Source organism: Orbilia oligospora, assembly GCF_000225545.1.
Source record: "Orbilia oligospora ATCC 24927 unplaced genomic scaffold scaffold00075, whole genome shotgun sequence".
In the NCBI taxonomy this organism is placed as follows: Eukaryota; Fungi; Ascomycota; class Orbiliomycetes; order Orbiliales; family Orbiliaceae; genus Orbilia; species Orbilia oligospora.
The window spans coordinates 759,222-773,801 of NW_011645632.1; the positions used below are offsets into that span (position 1 = coordinate 759,222).

Below are 14,580 nucleotides of genomic sequence, written 5' to 3' on the forward strand. Positions count from 1 at the left end.
TCTTCTTCTTCTTCTTCTTCACCTTCTTCTCCCTCTTCTCCCTCTTCTCCCTCTTCTCCCTCTTCTCCCTCCCTCCTTCCCTCATTCTTCACCCCATCCCCTTTACTCTCCTCCCTTCCTTCCTCTCTTCTTCCACTCCTCGTCTCCATCCTCATCTCTTCTCATAGCAAAACCAAGCAGTAACGGATAAATTTATTTTGTTTATTACTATTATTATTTTTAAAAAAAAAAAAAAAAATTAAAAAAAAGAGAGAGAGGGAGCGAAAGAGAGAAACAGAAAGAGAGAAAGAAGGGTACATATATGCACTTGCCCTTGCACTTGTACCTGGACTTGGACTTGGAGGTGTACATCACATCCCGACTGACATTACATATCCATCCATCCACCCATCCACTTTTCAATCCACTGCCTGACCTGACCTGTACTGTACTGTAATCCACAAATTAGAGGCAGAAAAAAACAGAGGCAGAAAGAAACAGAGGCAGAGGCAGAGGCAGAAGCCCCTCTTAGTTCTTTGGTTCTTAGCTCTTAGTTCCCTCTTCGCCTTACACCATCATCCATCCAGCCAACCAGCCAGCCAGCCATTGTTCGTTCATACTGTTACCTCTTCTTCCAATCCTTCCTTCCTCCCTTCTTCCTTCTTCCCTTCCTACTACTCCTCCTCCTCATCATTATCCTCCTCCTCTTCCACCTCCTCTCACTCCTCCCCCCCCTTCATATTTCTATTCATATCCGTACTCGTACCCATATTCATATTATATCCTACCTTTTCCATCACCTACATCATTTCCCTTTTACATCACATACCATCCCATTGGCCACATCTTTCAGCCACCCAAAATCCCATTCTCGATTTTCACGACATCGACAACCACTTCAGCTCTGGTTCTTGGCCTCATCTTCGATCTTCGATCTTTTTCTTTTTTTTTTTTTTTTTTTTTTTTCACCAGCTGAGTATCGAATGAAACTTATCAGTTTCCTCGGACCATTCTCGTCACTAGTTTGCCCACGACTTCCTCAACAACTCCACAACCGAAAAACCGAAGCTACACCCGCTGGCATCCCGTAAAAACACGACAACGGAATCCAAAATAAAAATAATAAGAGAACGAAAAAAAAACACAACCGTTCATAGAAAGTCTACCATATCTTCATCTCTTCCCTACTGCTACTTCTTACGCCTCGACGCCACCGGTGATACATATAATACATTCCTCAAGATTTCCTGGTTTCATACCCCATACTCTCAAAGTTCCCGTGACGAATACGAACCACTCCTTTTTCCCTACATAGTCCAATCGACCCTTAGTCCTGCTTCGCCCATCTACTTGAACTATATATACGACTTATCCATATTTTAAGGACCCGAGCTCGTGTTAGAAGACGATAGAAGCAATCGAAGCCGCGAACCTACCAAAAGTTCTATCGTGTCTTGATCTTTATCATTATTTTATTTATCGTTCTTTTTTTTGGCGAACGACTCAAATTTTAACTTCTTAAGTGGTACCATTTCTACTTTCCAAGTGTAAACTTTCCACAGCTCCGTCGCCTACTCAGCGGCCATAGTTGATCAGCAGGATAGCATTGGGAGACGCACCTGTTGTCTGGCTTGCCTCACTCTTTCTCCCACGTTCAACTTGCCCGGTGCTGTGTGTTTCGAGGCTTTAGGCTGAGGTGGTAGCAGATATGGGATCAACTTCGGAGAACGAGAGAAGAAAAAGGTAAGGATATACTCCGAATGTTCCAACTACTCCATTGATCGCGCTGTTTTGTTTACCCCCTCTGTTGAAGCCTTATCATATTTGTCTTAATTATTTTCAATTGCTATATCCAAGGCCTGTTCGCTTGAAAGCTCCCAACGAGCTGAAGCTCGCTCGTTGAACACATAGCAGTCAGTCGCTCTTCCGCGACATGATCAAATATACACACCTTCAATACTTATATATTTACGCATGGATGCAACATGTTACTAACTTCTCCAACCCGAAAAATTTAGCGATACTTTGCCATCGCTTGGTTATCCGCGATTTGATCGCACATCTGATGATTCGTATTCACCACATCGGCAAAATCCAGGAAGCTCAGCCGTCATAACCCCAACTAGCCCGACTCCAAAGTATGCCTCTCCATTATCAGCATCCTCCACATTGCCAAAACACCAGGGGAACGACTATATAATATCTCCACCGGAGTCCAGAAGAACGAGCGAAAGGGATGATGAATCCTCTCGTCATGTTAATCCATCCCGACCTATAACCCTTCCTTCGTTGCCTTCTCTGAACCAGATGATTGATGCCCTCCCTGCAAATTATCAGCCTTCGAGTATAGTCTCAACAGGAGGCGTCCCGTCTGGGCCACCTTCATTAAGCTCCGCTCTACCTTCCTCGAGTATATCTCGTTCTTTCCCGCCGAGGCCTCTGTATGATTCAGAATCATCAGGCCCCTTGCCTCCATCTTCAGCATTACGGCCGCCTAGTAGTCATCACTCGTCACCGACGACTAATCTCCCACCTCCTAATAATGGTCTCCTTGATAAGCCCGGCCCTCATAGCCGAAACGCGACCCCTCAGCAAAACCACGGGCCCGGCCTACCCTTCCCCAATCGTGAGGCTTCTGAAACTTACCCGCCCTACGGTTCGTCCGATCATGGCATGAAAGGTTCGCCAAGGTCACAACCAGGTCCAAACGAGAATCAATTCGGACGCCCTCCTCCTCCTCCTCCACCGCCACCACCTCAAACTCATTATACACATGGGTATGAGCAAAATCACTCTTCATATGAACACCAACAATACGTCCAGATCTCTCCTCATATATCAGGATTCCCCCCCTCCTCCACCTCCCCCACCACCTGCTCATACGCCTTCAAATTCTAATTATCAGTCTGGTGGAGTATCTGCGTCCGGGAATCAGCCATTTCCAGGTCAAGCCGCGGCACTGTATGCATACCAGTCTCGGGGAGGGCCTTATGGAAACGAACCGAGCAGCCATTCCGAGGGCCCATTTTCTCCGAAAGGAAAATCGATCAGCGGGAAGACTAGCTTCCAGGATACGTACGGGTCGGCGATCAACAGAGCCCTTGACATTTCAGAGCTCCGGCGTAATCTAGATATGGTAAAGAAGAACTCCTTGTTCCCTTTCTCGGCGGTTAAAAAAATGAAATAAAGTGAATGCATAATACTGACAAATGTGTCTGATCAGATTCGGGATAATGCATCCCATTTGTATCATTTCTCAACGCAATACACGCCGCAAGGGGGTCAGCCAGGAGGCTTCCAGGCTCTAAAATATTCTGGCCAGATCGAGCCCTCGATCCAGGCCTTAGACGACGCTATAAGTATAACGCATCGCATTCTTGATGCGCTGCAGTATTGGCGGACCAAAGTCGTAAGCGATCAAAGCAGAAAGCATGAGCAACAGATTAATACTGTGAAGCCCATGCCCAAGCGATCGATCGACCACATTGATGATGACATGAGCTATGCCGGCGATGATATGCGGGGTGCTTTGCATCCAGACCCCAAAAAGCAACGTAAAGGAGTAAGTTCAAATGATATTTCCGTTGGTATATATCCAACAGTTTTTTTTTTTTTTAATAAAAATTTTTTTATTCTAACCTGTGTAAAGAAAGCGGCTCCGCCCGGCCGCTGTCATAGTTGTAATCGTGCTGAGACACCCGAATGGCGTCGTGGCCCTGACGGTGCTCGCACTCTTTGTAACGCTTGTGGCTTGCGTAAGTACCGGTTCCTCAGATTTTATGAAAGAACAATCTACTAAATACCTACCGCAGATTACGCAAAATTGACTCGCAAGTTGAGCAAAAATAATAATGCATCTGCTTCGATCAACCCTTCCCCACTAGCCCGGAAGTCGGCTTCAGCGTCTTTGATGTAACCAGGCCCGACTTACTCGGTCATACGGGGCATCTTGCGATTCGACAGTTCTCGAAATATTCCTGTGCACTTTAATGATGCACTAATTGACACCGTTTTTCCTTTTTTCGTTTTTACCTGATTTACCTTGAGATAAGCCTGCATATGCTTAATGCTGATACGGAACTGTCATGAATATTCATACCTCGATCTGCCCTTTTTTATTTTTATTTTTCCTCCCTTCTGTTTTTATTTTTTATTTTTTATTTTTTTTGGCATCATTTTTACCGTCTTTGTACTGATGCACCACTTTGCTGTAAAGCATCTTCCCGACGGCGTCCCGGAGTTTTTTTTTTATACCGAGGGGTTCATTTTGGCGTTTTTTTTTTTGCGAATTGAAGAACACCTTTCACAGGTGATCTCGAAGCCTTCAAGCCTAATTTTTTTTTTGTCTTATTCGACATCCAGAAGCAAGGGCGACCCCCAAAGTTTACCCTTTCTCTGTCTTTTCGTTCTCGTGTCCGGCCTCCTTTTTTCCCCTCTTTTTTTTCTTTTTCCCCCCTCCATTTACATCTTCTTTTCACTTGTGCAGTTCTACGAGGCGGTTCAAGCTACATGCTGGAGTCCCATAGGCTTCATCTTTGGTTGAGTCTTTTTTTTTTTTTTTTTTTCCCTTTTTGTGTATTATATATTATTGCCAGCGGAGACGTATGGCAGGCTGAATAATTCAGCTGATAACTTTACCAATGCAATCCCATAGTCTGGGAACACAATTCAGATGTGATTTGCCCGCCCACTGTTCTAAGCTGCCGATATTGGACTCTCTGAAGTGATGCAATCGTATGGACTTTCCTTGGTGGGGCATTTCAAAGATCAGATGCCCGCGTGGGAGGGAAACATGGGAGAGAAAGCAATGCAACACCAATCAAGTCGACCGGAAGGATTAGGTAAGCTGCGCTGGAGGTGGCAGGAAGGGATACTTTTTCTTCGTATATTACATAAGTCTTTTCTTACTAAGTAGTAAGGGAGGAAGCACTTAAGTAGCTTGACGATGTAGCCAGATGCAGTTTTGTTAACCTTCATTCGACTTCACAACTATCTCAGAAACTTGGGTTTCTGTGCGCCAGGCCCATCCAAACCTGATATTCGAAGACTAACGCTCTTTTCCAAATAAACCCGGTGTTCGAGCTTTGCGGCAAGAGAGATATATCCGGATCAAAAATGGGGTTACTGTAAGTCCGTCGTTCGATCTTTCTCTAACACACACTCTCTATATGGTAGTACACCAGTTTATCCATTGCCGGGCTGACCTTGCTTCGACGACTTTTTCATGGGATTGTAGGTCTCTAGGAACTCCTCTAACCTGGGAGGAAGCAAAGCCTCATGCGGATCTGGTCCGCGAACGAGGAATCGAGGTGGGTATCGAAGCCGGTACACCCCAGTCGACACAATACTAGACAAAATTTCGATATACCAGATGACTGACATGGGACTCCTATAAAGCAATTGTTGAATATCTGGAAAAAGGCCAAGAGTAAGGAGAGAGATATCCTTCTTTGGGGCGACGAGGTAACTTCGAACTTCCTCTTCCTTCATTTCCCAATGTTCCTCACCGTGCCTCCTCGAGTGTTCCAACCTAGAACCTGCACAAACCTTGAGAGTGAAAACGAATAGAATCCCTCGGGGGTTCTATCATTATCACCGTCCTAATGGCACAATGCCGCTCTCCGTCTTCTGTGTGACATAAAACTAAAAGAGAAAATCTGCAATCACCCTTACGGATCCGTTACTCCCACGATACATCCCGGTGACACTCGTCTTACATTTCTCGCGTGGCAATTTTAGATCGAATATCTAGTCGTTTCATATGACGAGGATTCCAAAGATGCACGACTGTCCCTACGACAAGCCGAGATCTTGAAGGATCTTGCGCATGACGAGGAGCTGCGGAAGGCGGGTGGCTGCGTCCCAAGTCTGCAAGAAATCAGTCAGTGCGTACAAGCTTCTTCATTATTTTTTTTATTTTTATTTTTATTTCTTTCTTGGGTTCTCCCAAAAATAAGTTGACGGCGGTAATGGGCTAACAAGATCACATTGGCATTTATTTCCATTTTGTGATTCCCTGACATTAGAAAACCTGGCCAACGAGTACCAACCTTCCACGCCGAGTATGGTAGATTCATGCTTGAAGCAACCCCCGGCGCCCCCTATGGGGGAACGCTACGGGACCTCCTCACAGTTGAGCCAGATATGAAGAAAAGGTTAGACAGAAAATTCTACATTCACCGTGCTGGTACTTTGTATCACATTGGCCATGCATCTGCCAGAGTTTTCCTGACATGCGCGCATCGGTCAGACGAGTGATTGCAAAGCAGCATATGACCAAAAACGAGACTCCAATTACTATGACATCTTTCCCGCGGCTCGGTGTACCGGGAGCATTTACGCAACCATACTACCCACCACATGGACCAATCGCCAGAAGCATCTTCGTTCCCGATGAAATTATTAATCAACATATCCGATTTCCTACTCTCACTGCGAATATTAGGTCACGACGAGGCAGCAAAGTGTGTATCAATCTTCCTGTATTTTATGATGAGAAGACCCCGAATCCGTTCAAGGATCCCACCGTTCAATATGATTTGTCCGACTACCCTGAAGATGGAGACGTCCGAAATGGCGCTGCCAAAGATGGACACGTCTACATGGATGCCATGGGGTTTGGGATGGGTTCATGCTGCCTGCAGATAACCTTTCAAGCCAAAAACATCAGCGAGGCCCGGACCCTGTACGATCAGCTCTGCCCACTTGGGCCAATCATGCTTGCACTTTCCGCTGCAAGTCCAATATTCAAGGGTTATCTGACAGATATCGACTGCCGCTGGAACATTATATCAGGAGCAGTCGATGATCGTACGGAAGAAGAAAGAGGCTTGAAGGTACGTGTCCTTGTCTCGATCGAGTTCGCTGGTGCCTACATATGACTTATTTTAAACAAAAATCCTTGCAGCCGCTCAACGAAAACAAGTATGTCATTCCGAAATCTAGGTATGACTCGGTTTCAACCTACATATCACAAGATCCGGGTTATCGACCAGAGTACAACGATGTTGATATCCACCAAAACCTTCCGCTGAAGCAGAAGTTACTCGATGGCGGTATGTTTGTTATTGTGGAGTGCGGGAAACGATGAGATTTGATGGTCTGACAAGTGAGATTTCTAGGAATGGACGAGCCATTGGCGAAACATTTTGCTCATTTGTTCATTCGCGACCCTTTGGTTATCTTCAGCGAGAGTATTAACAATTATTCTGTTGAAAATAACGACAATTTTGAGGTAATTCCGAAGCCAAAATGTTGTGAACCCACAATCTAACAACAATAACAGAACATCCAATCAACGAATTGGCAGCATATGCGCTTTAAACCGCCACCCAGCGCTGAGGATGCGATAGGATGGCGAGTAGAGTTCAGAAGCATGGAGGTGCAGTTAACCGATTTTGAAAATGCGGCATTTTCCATTTTTATCGTTCTCCTGACCCGGACTATTCTTTCTTACGGATTGAATTTCTATATACCGATATCCAAGGTGGGTGCTTTTTATTCCGTACAACTGAAAAGAAGGAGGAAAGAAGGAAACATGTGGACATGATGGATGGGTCCGCTGTCTAATGGATTTGAATGGCTGCTCTTCCACGTGGCTATTGTTACGTTACTCTGTATCGAAGATTCTGTAGGGGTGTGCTAACAGGCTGGCGCTATCTGTACAACAGGTCACTGAAAACATGGAGACAGCTCATCGGCGGGATGCAGTTCTTTCCGAAAAGTTCTATTTCAGAAAGCAAGTGTTTCCGCCCCGTTACGCAAACCGGAGTGGCAAGAGTTCCAATGCAAGCCCCGGCGGCTCAACATCCAATACACCGAAGCCTGTAGAACTTGGTCCTGTTGAGGATGAATATTGTTTGATGACAGTCAACGAGATTATGAACGGGCAGGCTGGCCAGGATGGGTTCCCGGGATTGATCACTCTGATCGAGTCCTACTTGAATTCAGTAAACGTGGATGTCGAAACGAGATGCGAACTCGCCCGATACCTTGATCTAATCAGGAAGCGGTCGAATGGGACATGGGAGACTGCTGCCACATGGATTCGAAACTTTGTTCACAGTCACCCAGACTACGAAAAGGACAGCTGTGTAAATGCCACTGTCAACTATGACCTGGTAAAAGCTGCCGAAACGCTGGGAAACGGTGAGGGTAAAGGAACGAATCTTTGGAAGGGCCTTTTTGAGAAAAGATAGGAGAGAGGCGGCCTTTTCCTTCTCTTTTGTTTTCCAAGACAAAAAAGGGAGGTAGTTACGTTATTGGATAGAAACAGCACTGTGATAGAAACTTTCATTACAATTAAAGGCCAAATCATGATCAGAGTCAAAAATAGCTATCCTTTTGCACCCCCAGCCATAGCCCTTAACCACACAAACCTTCCATGGGTATAAATGTGACGAACCCTTATGAGTCGTCTGGTAGTTAGAACCGTAGGCCTAAACCAATGAATGTACACAAGCTGGTCTAATTTCGAGCCAAATTCGTAGCGAAAAATTCTGCCCTATATGTTTATGTACAAACGCTTGAAAGCAGCGTACCCACGCTGTAACCTGTGACCGTCCTGCAATTGAGCTTCCAATACGTCATCAATTGGCTCTCATGCCGGGGTTTGCAGCTTTCAGCTCCTCCATCTTCTTGACTCTCTTCATGAACTCGTCGTATTGGCACTTTTCGTAGGAGTGGCGTTCGTTCTATTGAGTGATAAACGTATATCGGGAGATCTTCGTTAGTTCAGTCTTCATATTATAAGGAAACCGCATTCTTCAGACAAGGAGGATGGAACCAGGCCCACGCACCTCGCATTTCCACGGTAGGTACATTGTTTCGAAACGGCACCGGTTGAGGGGTATCAGAAGGCCTGCGCATCGGTCCCGGTATGCTATAGGCAATCGAGCCTCCGACATTTGTTCGGCGGTTACCACTATGGACATTCCTTGTTAGTACCATAGACAGAGGACCTCAAAAGTGCATCACATATCATGAGTACCCGGGACTTCTACTGGAGGAGACATTGTGATTGTTGCTATCGTCGTCGGTACTGTCGACGGCGTTATATGATCGGAGAGAATGTATTAAAACCAGCTGTTGGTGCTTGGCTTTCGACGGGTTGTCGTTGTTGTCGGGAAGAGTGGTGGAATGCCAAGAAAACCCAAACGGTTCGTTTTAGATCTCATCGCTCCACACACGCGCCCACATGCACACGCTCCACACACGTCTCCTCGACCTCCTTCTTTTCCCATATCCATTCCTTTATAAACTTCCCAACGGTTGTTATTCCGGCTGGGCATACCGATAGCATCAGCGTCCCTTCTTCAATTCTTATCTCACCCTTATCCCTTCATTTCCTCCTAGGGTCGCTCTACTACATCATGCCGGATCCTATCATCTACAAGGCGACGTATAGTGGTGTAAGTGTGGGAAACTCCCTCAAGGATCTTGCACGGCTAACAATGTGATGATAGGTCCCTGTCTATGAATTCTTGTGTAAGAGTATTGCGTGTATGCGCAGGCGCTCTGATGGGTGGTTGAACGCTACTCAGATCCTCAAGGTGGCTGGTTTCGACAAACCTCAAAGGACTAGGATATTGGAACGTGAGGTTCAAAGAGGCCTTCATGAGAAGGTGCAAGGCGGATACGGCAAATATCAGGGTATGTTCTGTTCACAATGGGCATTCTTGCTCGTGTAGCCTCCCTTTCACAGAGTATTCAGACTGACCTGATTTCTTCATAGGGACATGGGTTCCTCTAGAGCGGGGCCGGGAAATTGCCATCCAGTATAAAGTTGAAGACCTTCTTGACCCCATTGTGAACTTTCGACCAACTACAGAGAGCCCGCCGCTTGCTCCCAAACATGTCACAGCCGCTTCTGCGAAACCTAGGGCTCCGAGGGGCGCCGGGCCGAAAGCGGCTGCAAATCCCAAAAAGGCTGCAAGTTAGTAATTATCCTCCACGTTACAGATGGCAAATGGTTTTTTTTCGCCAGGACTAATGGTTTTTTTCTTCTTCTTCCAATAAATTAGAACCACCTAAGCTAGTCACAGTCCTACCTGCCGAACCGGTACGCCCACTTCGACTCCCATCAGAAGAACCTGCGGATGGCGATCTTAGCGAAATTGAAGGTCTTGAATCCTCTATAATTGACCCCCTCGAACACGGACATGCCTCGGGAGGCGAAGACAGGATGGGACAGTTCCCGATGGACGGGAGTAGGAAACGAAAGAGAGGACCGATGATGGAAAGCCCTATGGAAATCAGTCGCCGTCGAAGGGTTGCGTATAGTGACGAGCTCCTCGACTATTTTATGACAAACGAAAATGGAATTCCACCATTCCTCGAAAATCCGCCGATGGACTTCGAAGTCAATGAAATCATCGACGATGAAGGACATACTGCCTTTCACTGGGCTGCTGCCATGGGAGACTTGACTGTAGTCGAGCTTTTGTTGAAAGCCGGGGCGGACTTCAACATGACGAACAAACGTGGCGAGACACCGCTGATGCGGGCAGTTTTATTCACCAATAACTACGACCGCAAGGCATTCCCTCGACTTGTAACGATTCTCCGCAGCACAATCGGGTGCATCGATTCCTTTGCATCCACAGTCTTTCACCATATCGCTGCGACAACTTGTTCTCGTAATAAACTATTGGCCGCGAAATACTATTGCAATGTCATCCTTCTCAAGCTCTCAGAAACCGAACCCCAAGGAGAAATTGGCTCCTTGCTGGATAGACAAGATATGGAAGGAAACACAGCTCTTACAATCGCAGCGAAGAACAGCGCTCGGAAACTGGTACAAATGATGCTGGCATATCATGGAAGCCCTGATATCCCAAACATGGAAGGTCATACGGCGGATGAATATATTGTCTTGTACGAGAGAGACCGACGAAGTATGGCGCAGCAAAATCGACAGCTTGCCAGTTCATCACCTATTCAAGGATACGATGGTTACGGGAATTCGAGTCAGCTGCCAGCCTCCTTTCGGCTTAATCCGGGCTCTTCTCAAGGAAACGCTACAGTTGCTGCCGTAAAATATGCGTTAAACCATTCAGCCAGTGTCCCTCAGCCCCATGTGTCTGAAGCTGCAATGCAGGCTACCCAAAAATTCATCCCTCTCATGGCAGAGAAACTCGAAGACCTCGCCTCGGCATATGACATGGAGCTCCGAGAGAAAGAAGAGGATCTATTGCAGGCAAGGGAATTATTGGCCTCTGTTAATGCCGACCTCGAGGCCACCCGGGCTCAGTATGAGGCCTTGCTCGCAACTGTAGGGTCCGAGGCCCAGTTTGAATCGGATCTCCAACATGCCCGAGAAACGTTTAGGCTGCAGTCCGAAACCCTGCGCAAGGCGATCGAGCGAAATCAATACTTCGAACTAGCGCGGTTGATTCGGGATGAAGAAGGGAAGGCTGTCTTTAAGACCAAACCAACATCTGCAGCCGGGCTAGAGAAAGAACAAAGAGAGCAATTCGAAAACGCAAAACAGCTGGTTAAAGCACAATACGGACGGAATCAATTGGTTGAGAAGATTATCGAGCTGTATGCTCTGGCTGGGATTGGGAGTCGTATGAACGATTACAGAAAGTTGATTTCTCTAGCTTTGAAAGTCCAAATGGACGAAGTTGACGGGTTGATTCCGGATATTCTCCGGAACCTCCAAACTGAAGATAGTCCGTCGAATATGACAGAGTCTTAAAAAATTTGGATAGAATTACGTCCTTTTGTTTTATATTTCTTCTTTGCAAGCTACTTTGGCTATTGCGGGGCTCTGCAGCCTTGATTCCTTCGGGCCTTTGCCTTGCGTGTTACTTTTCAATATTCCCTATTCGAGCAATTTTGTCGGACTTTAGGCGTTTGGATGCCCTTTCCCTGTTTCTGGTTTTGTGCATGCTCAGTCGTTACTGGCAATGTCCTGCTTTCTTTTCTTTTCTTTTTCCTTTTCTTTCCTTGTTTCCTTCTTCTCTCTTTTCCTAGGCGTTCCGGTGGATAGCGTAAGCTTGACAGATATCGTATGTACATTATTATCAAATACTAAGAAGTACTTATATAAGCCAATATCGCTTATTATCATTATTATATACTATAAAATTGCGTTAATTGCTATTACCATTTAATCCCACGTTTTTAACATGCATCATGATAACACGATCTTTCTTTGTTGACGAGCTTTTGGGTTTCTAAAGCTTAGTTGGGTACGTCGTGCCATCGTGGCGCGTGGCAGAAGCTTGATGCTTCGATCGCGATCCGATCTGGCAACGTCAGGTGCCAAGCGAGCAGGGGATGCGGATTTGGAAACATGGGTATTCCAAATCAGGCGGGCTGCGGGCTGCAGCGTTCCAGATCGGGTTTGAAATACGCACCTTTTGGCCAGCTCTGCGACATATTTGGCATTCATCTTCCAAATGCCTCGAAACGTTCAGGGTATCAGCGAGCCTTATCCCTGTTGGTCCACTGCCGCTTGATCGAACTAGTCCGTTTAGCTTCCCTGCCAGCAGCGCCCACGGCCACGGCCACTTCTTCCTTGTTTCCTCCATCTCGATCCAAATTCCTTCTGTTCTTCTGCTCCTCTCCTCCTCCTTCTCTTTCTTCTCCCTCTATTCCTCCATCTCGTCTTCCTCGTCCTCCTTTCCCTCTTCCCTCTCTGTCTTTTTTTTATTTTTATTTTTATTTTTGTTTTTCTTCTTCTTTGTTTCTCTCGCAAATATATGCTGTCTTCGTGCAGGTGAACGTTACTAGAATCGCTGAAAGAACTTGCTACACAAAGGGGGGTAATTCACTGCTCTGTATTCGTCACAACACACAATTCGATTTCTATAATTCAAGACATCCGATAGCGACCCAAGTTCTTTATTATATATCACTCCGCAGAATCCTAGGTCCAGCCTCCAGACTAGTTTGTTGATTTCGTAAGCTTCATCGGCGTTAATAATCGACTTCGGCACCTCTCATAGCCGCGAGGCGTATTCAGTACCCCACAATGACCTATGAAAAGGTCATGAATGAAAGCGACATGCTTGGTACCTCTCCCATTCAATCTCGCTTCCTATGCCCTTGCTACCACTATTCCCTTTCTTCCATTTCTTCACTCTTCTCATCCCTTCTTCGCTAACTGGTTTCCGCCTCCAGCCGCTCTTGACTCGATACAAAGCCCGTTGGTGCCTGGGGACTCAGCACTTTCCAATGTGCAATGTATCGCCCACAGAGGCTCGAGATTCCATTGGCCTGAGAACACGATGATGGCCTTCAAAGGTGCAATTAAAGCAGGTGCAGATGCATTAGAAACAGACATTCATTTGTCGAAGGATGGTGTGGCGGTTCTTTCACATGTAGGTTTTTTCATCAAATATTCTATTCTATATCTTATTAAACCTCACAGCCATAATATAAAAGCTAACTGCAACCCCCCCTTTGTTATTACGTTCGATTAGGATGCTAGCTTAAAACGATGCTATGGCATACAAGGAAATGTCATCGACTACGATTGGGAGTTCCTCAAGACTCTTCGGACTATAAAGGAACCTCACGTCCCCATGCCACGGTTATCTGAGCTTGTGCAATTTCTCGATCTGCCGGAAAACAAGAATATATGGCTAATGCTTGATATCAAGGTGGGTCTTCGAGTTTTTTTTCAAGCTATAAAAGTTTTGCGAATGAAAAAAAAGCTAACAAAACATGTCGAAGACCGATAACATTGCTGAAGACGTCATCTTAGCAATAGCAGAAGCTATATCCAGTGTAAATGGCAGCGCGGAATACTGGCACGGTCGAATACAGTTGGGTTGCTGGAATATTCAATTCGTACCCGTCAGTAATATTTCAGAATATGCACCCACTTTAAACACCTAGTTTTGACAGTATATCCATTTATAGCTTTGCCAAAAATACCTCTCTGGCTTTCCGATAACAGTGAGTTCCACATTTTGGACATAATATAGTCGATTTGCAGCTAACTGTTGAATTAAGTTCATTGGCTATTCGCTTGCACTAGCAGCTGAATTCCTCGATGTCCCGGACACAAATTTCAACCTACTATTCCCGAGCGTGGTGGGGCCTTTTGGGAGCGATTTCATAAGGAAGGCTCAGTCGAGAGGTCGGGAGGTCTATGTCTGGACCCTTAACGACACCACCCTGATGAAGTAGGACTGCCCAGATCTTAAAAGCCTTCCCAGGTATCTTTTAACTTTATGCTTACGTTTTTATTATAGATGGGCAATATCTATGGGCGTCGACGGTATTGTAACCGACGAAACAAAAAAACTGATGAAGTATGTTGACTGATTCTATCCTTACCTTTTTTTTTGTCTATCTACCTAACACAATATAGCATCCCGCATAGTGTGACCGAGGACATACAAGGTCTTGTACGATGGTTTATTACTGTTGTATGTTTTGTATGGTGGCCAGCACTCATACTCCCTCTATATTCTGCCATTTTTAAGCCGAGGTTTCGGGTAAGCGCATAGGGTTCGAGGGACGAATAAAATAAGAAGAAAAAGTCAGATGCACCAGGGGGTCTCCTCATTTTATTCCACATTGTTGCTTTTTGTTTGGATTGGATTTCTCCGGTAAGAGAAGAGGATGTCTTTTTTCTGAATT

At 45.8% G+C, this 14,580-nt stretch overlaps 6 protein-coding genes across 6 annotated transcripts; 5 read left to right on the forward strand and 1 right to left on the reverse strand.

Annotated features, from left to right (window-relative positions):
• Positions 1–2,286: 2,286 nt before the first annotated feature.
• Positions 2,287–3,895, forward strand: AOL_s00075g211 (uncharacterized protein; the record flags this gene model as incomplete). Its single annotated transcript, XM_011122522.1, has 5 exons — positions 2,287–2,756; positions 2,803–3,115; positions 3,203–3,541; positions 3,629–3,734; positions 3,792–3,895. 5 exons carry the CDS (start codon positions 2,287–2,289, stop codon positions 3,893–3,895), a joined length of 1,332 nt encoding a protein of 443 aa, XP_011120824.1.
• A 1,199-nt stretch (positions 3,896–5,094) lies between these two features.
• Positions 5,095–5,547, forward strand: AOL_s00075g212 (uncharacterized protein; the record flags this gene model as incomplete). The annotated part of the gene is made up of 3 exons (XM_011122523.1): positions 5,095–5,105; positions 5,216–5,288; positions 5,377–5,547. 3 exons carry the CDS (start codon positions 5,095–5,097, stop codon positions 5,545–5,547), a joined length of 255 nt encoding a protein of 84 aa, XP_011120825.1.
• A 665-nt stretch (positions 5,548–6,212) lies between these two features.
• AOL_s00075g213 (uncharacterized protein) lies at positions 6,213–8,177 on the forward strand (the record flags this gene model as incomplete). The annotated part of the gene is made up of 5 exons (XM_011122524.1): positions 6,213–6,815; positions 6,887–7,034; positions 7,101–7,213; positions 7,265–7,465; positions 7,650–8,177. 5 exons carry the CDS (start codon positions 6,213–6,215, stop codon positions 8,175–8,177), a joined length of 1,593 nt encoding a protein of 530 aa, XP_011120826.1.
• A 390-nt stretch (positions 8,178–8,567) lies between these two features.
• Positions 8,568–8,993, reverse strand: AOL_s00075g214 (uncharacterized protein; the record flags this gene model as incomplete). Its single annotated transcript, XM_011122525.1, has 3 exons — positions 8,568–8,672; positions 8,778–8,902; positions 8,969–8,993. 3 exons carry the CDS (start codon positions 8,991–8,993, stop codon positions 8,568–8,570), a joined length of 255 nt encoding a protein of 84 aa, XP_011120827.1.
• A 357-nt stretch (positions 8,994–9,350) lies between these two features.
• Positions 9,351–11,680, forward strand: AOL_s00075g215 (uncharacterized protein; the record flags this gene model as incomplete). The annotated part of the gene is made up of 4 exons (XM_011122526.1): positions 9,351–9,389; positions 9,444–9,630; positions 9,713–9,913; positions 10,002–11,680. 4 exons carry the CDS (start codon positions 9,351–9,353, stop codon positions 11,678–11,680), a joined length of 2,106 nt encoding a protein of 701 aa, XP_011120828.1.
• A 1,281-nt stretch (positions 11,681–12,961) lies between these two features.
• AOL_s00075g216 (uncharacterized protein) lies at positions 12,962–14,262 on the forward strand (the record flags this gene model as incomplete). The annotated part of the gene is made up of 7 exons (XM_011122527.1): positions 12,962–13,001; positions 13,111–13,310; positions 13,413–13,592; positions 13,666–13,788; positions 13,855–13,890; positions 13,948–14,120; positions 14,190–14,262. The coding sequence occupies 7 exons, from the start codon at positions 12,962–12,964 to the stop codon at positions 14,260–14,262; spliced, it is 825 nt and encodes a 274-aa protein (XP_011120829.1).
• Between the last annotated feature and the right edge of the window lie 318 nt (positions 14,263–14,580).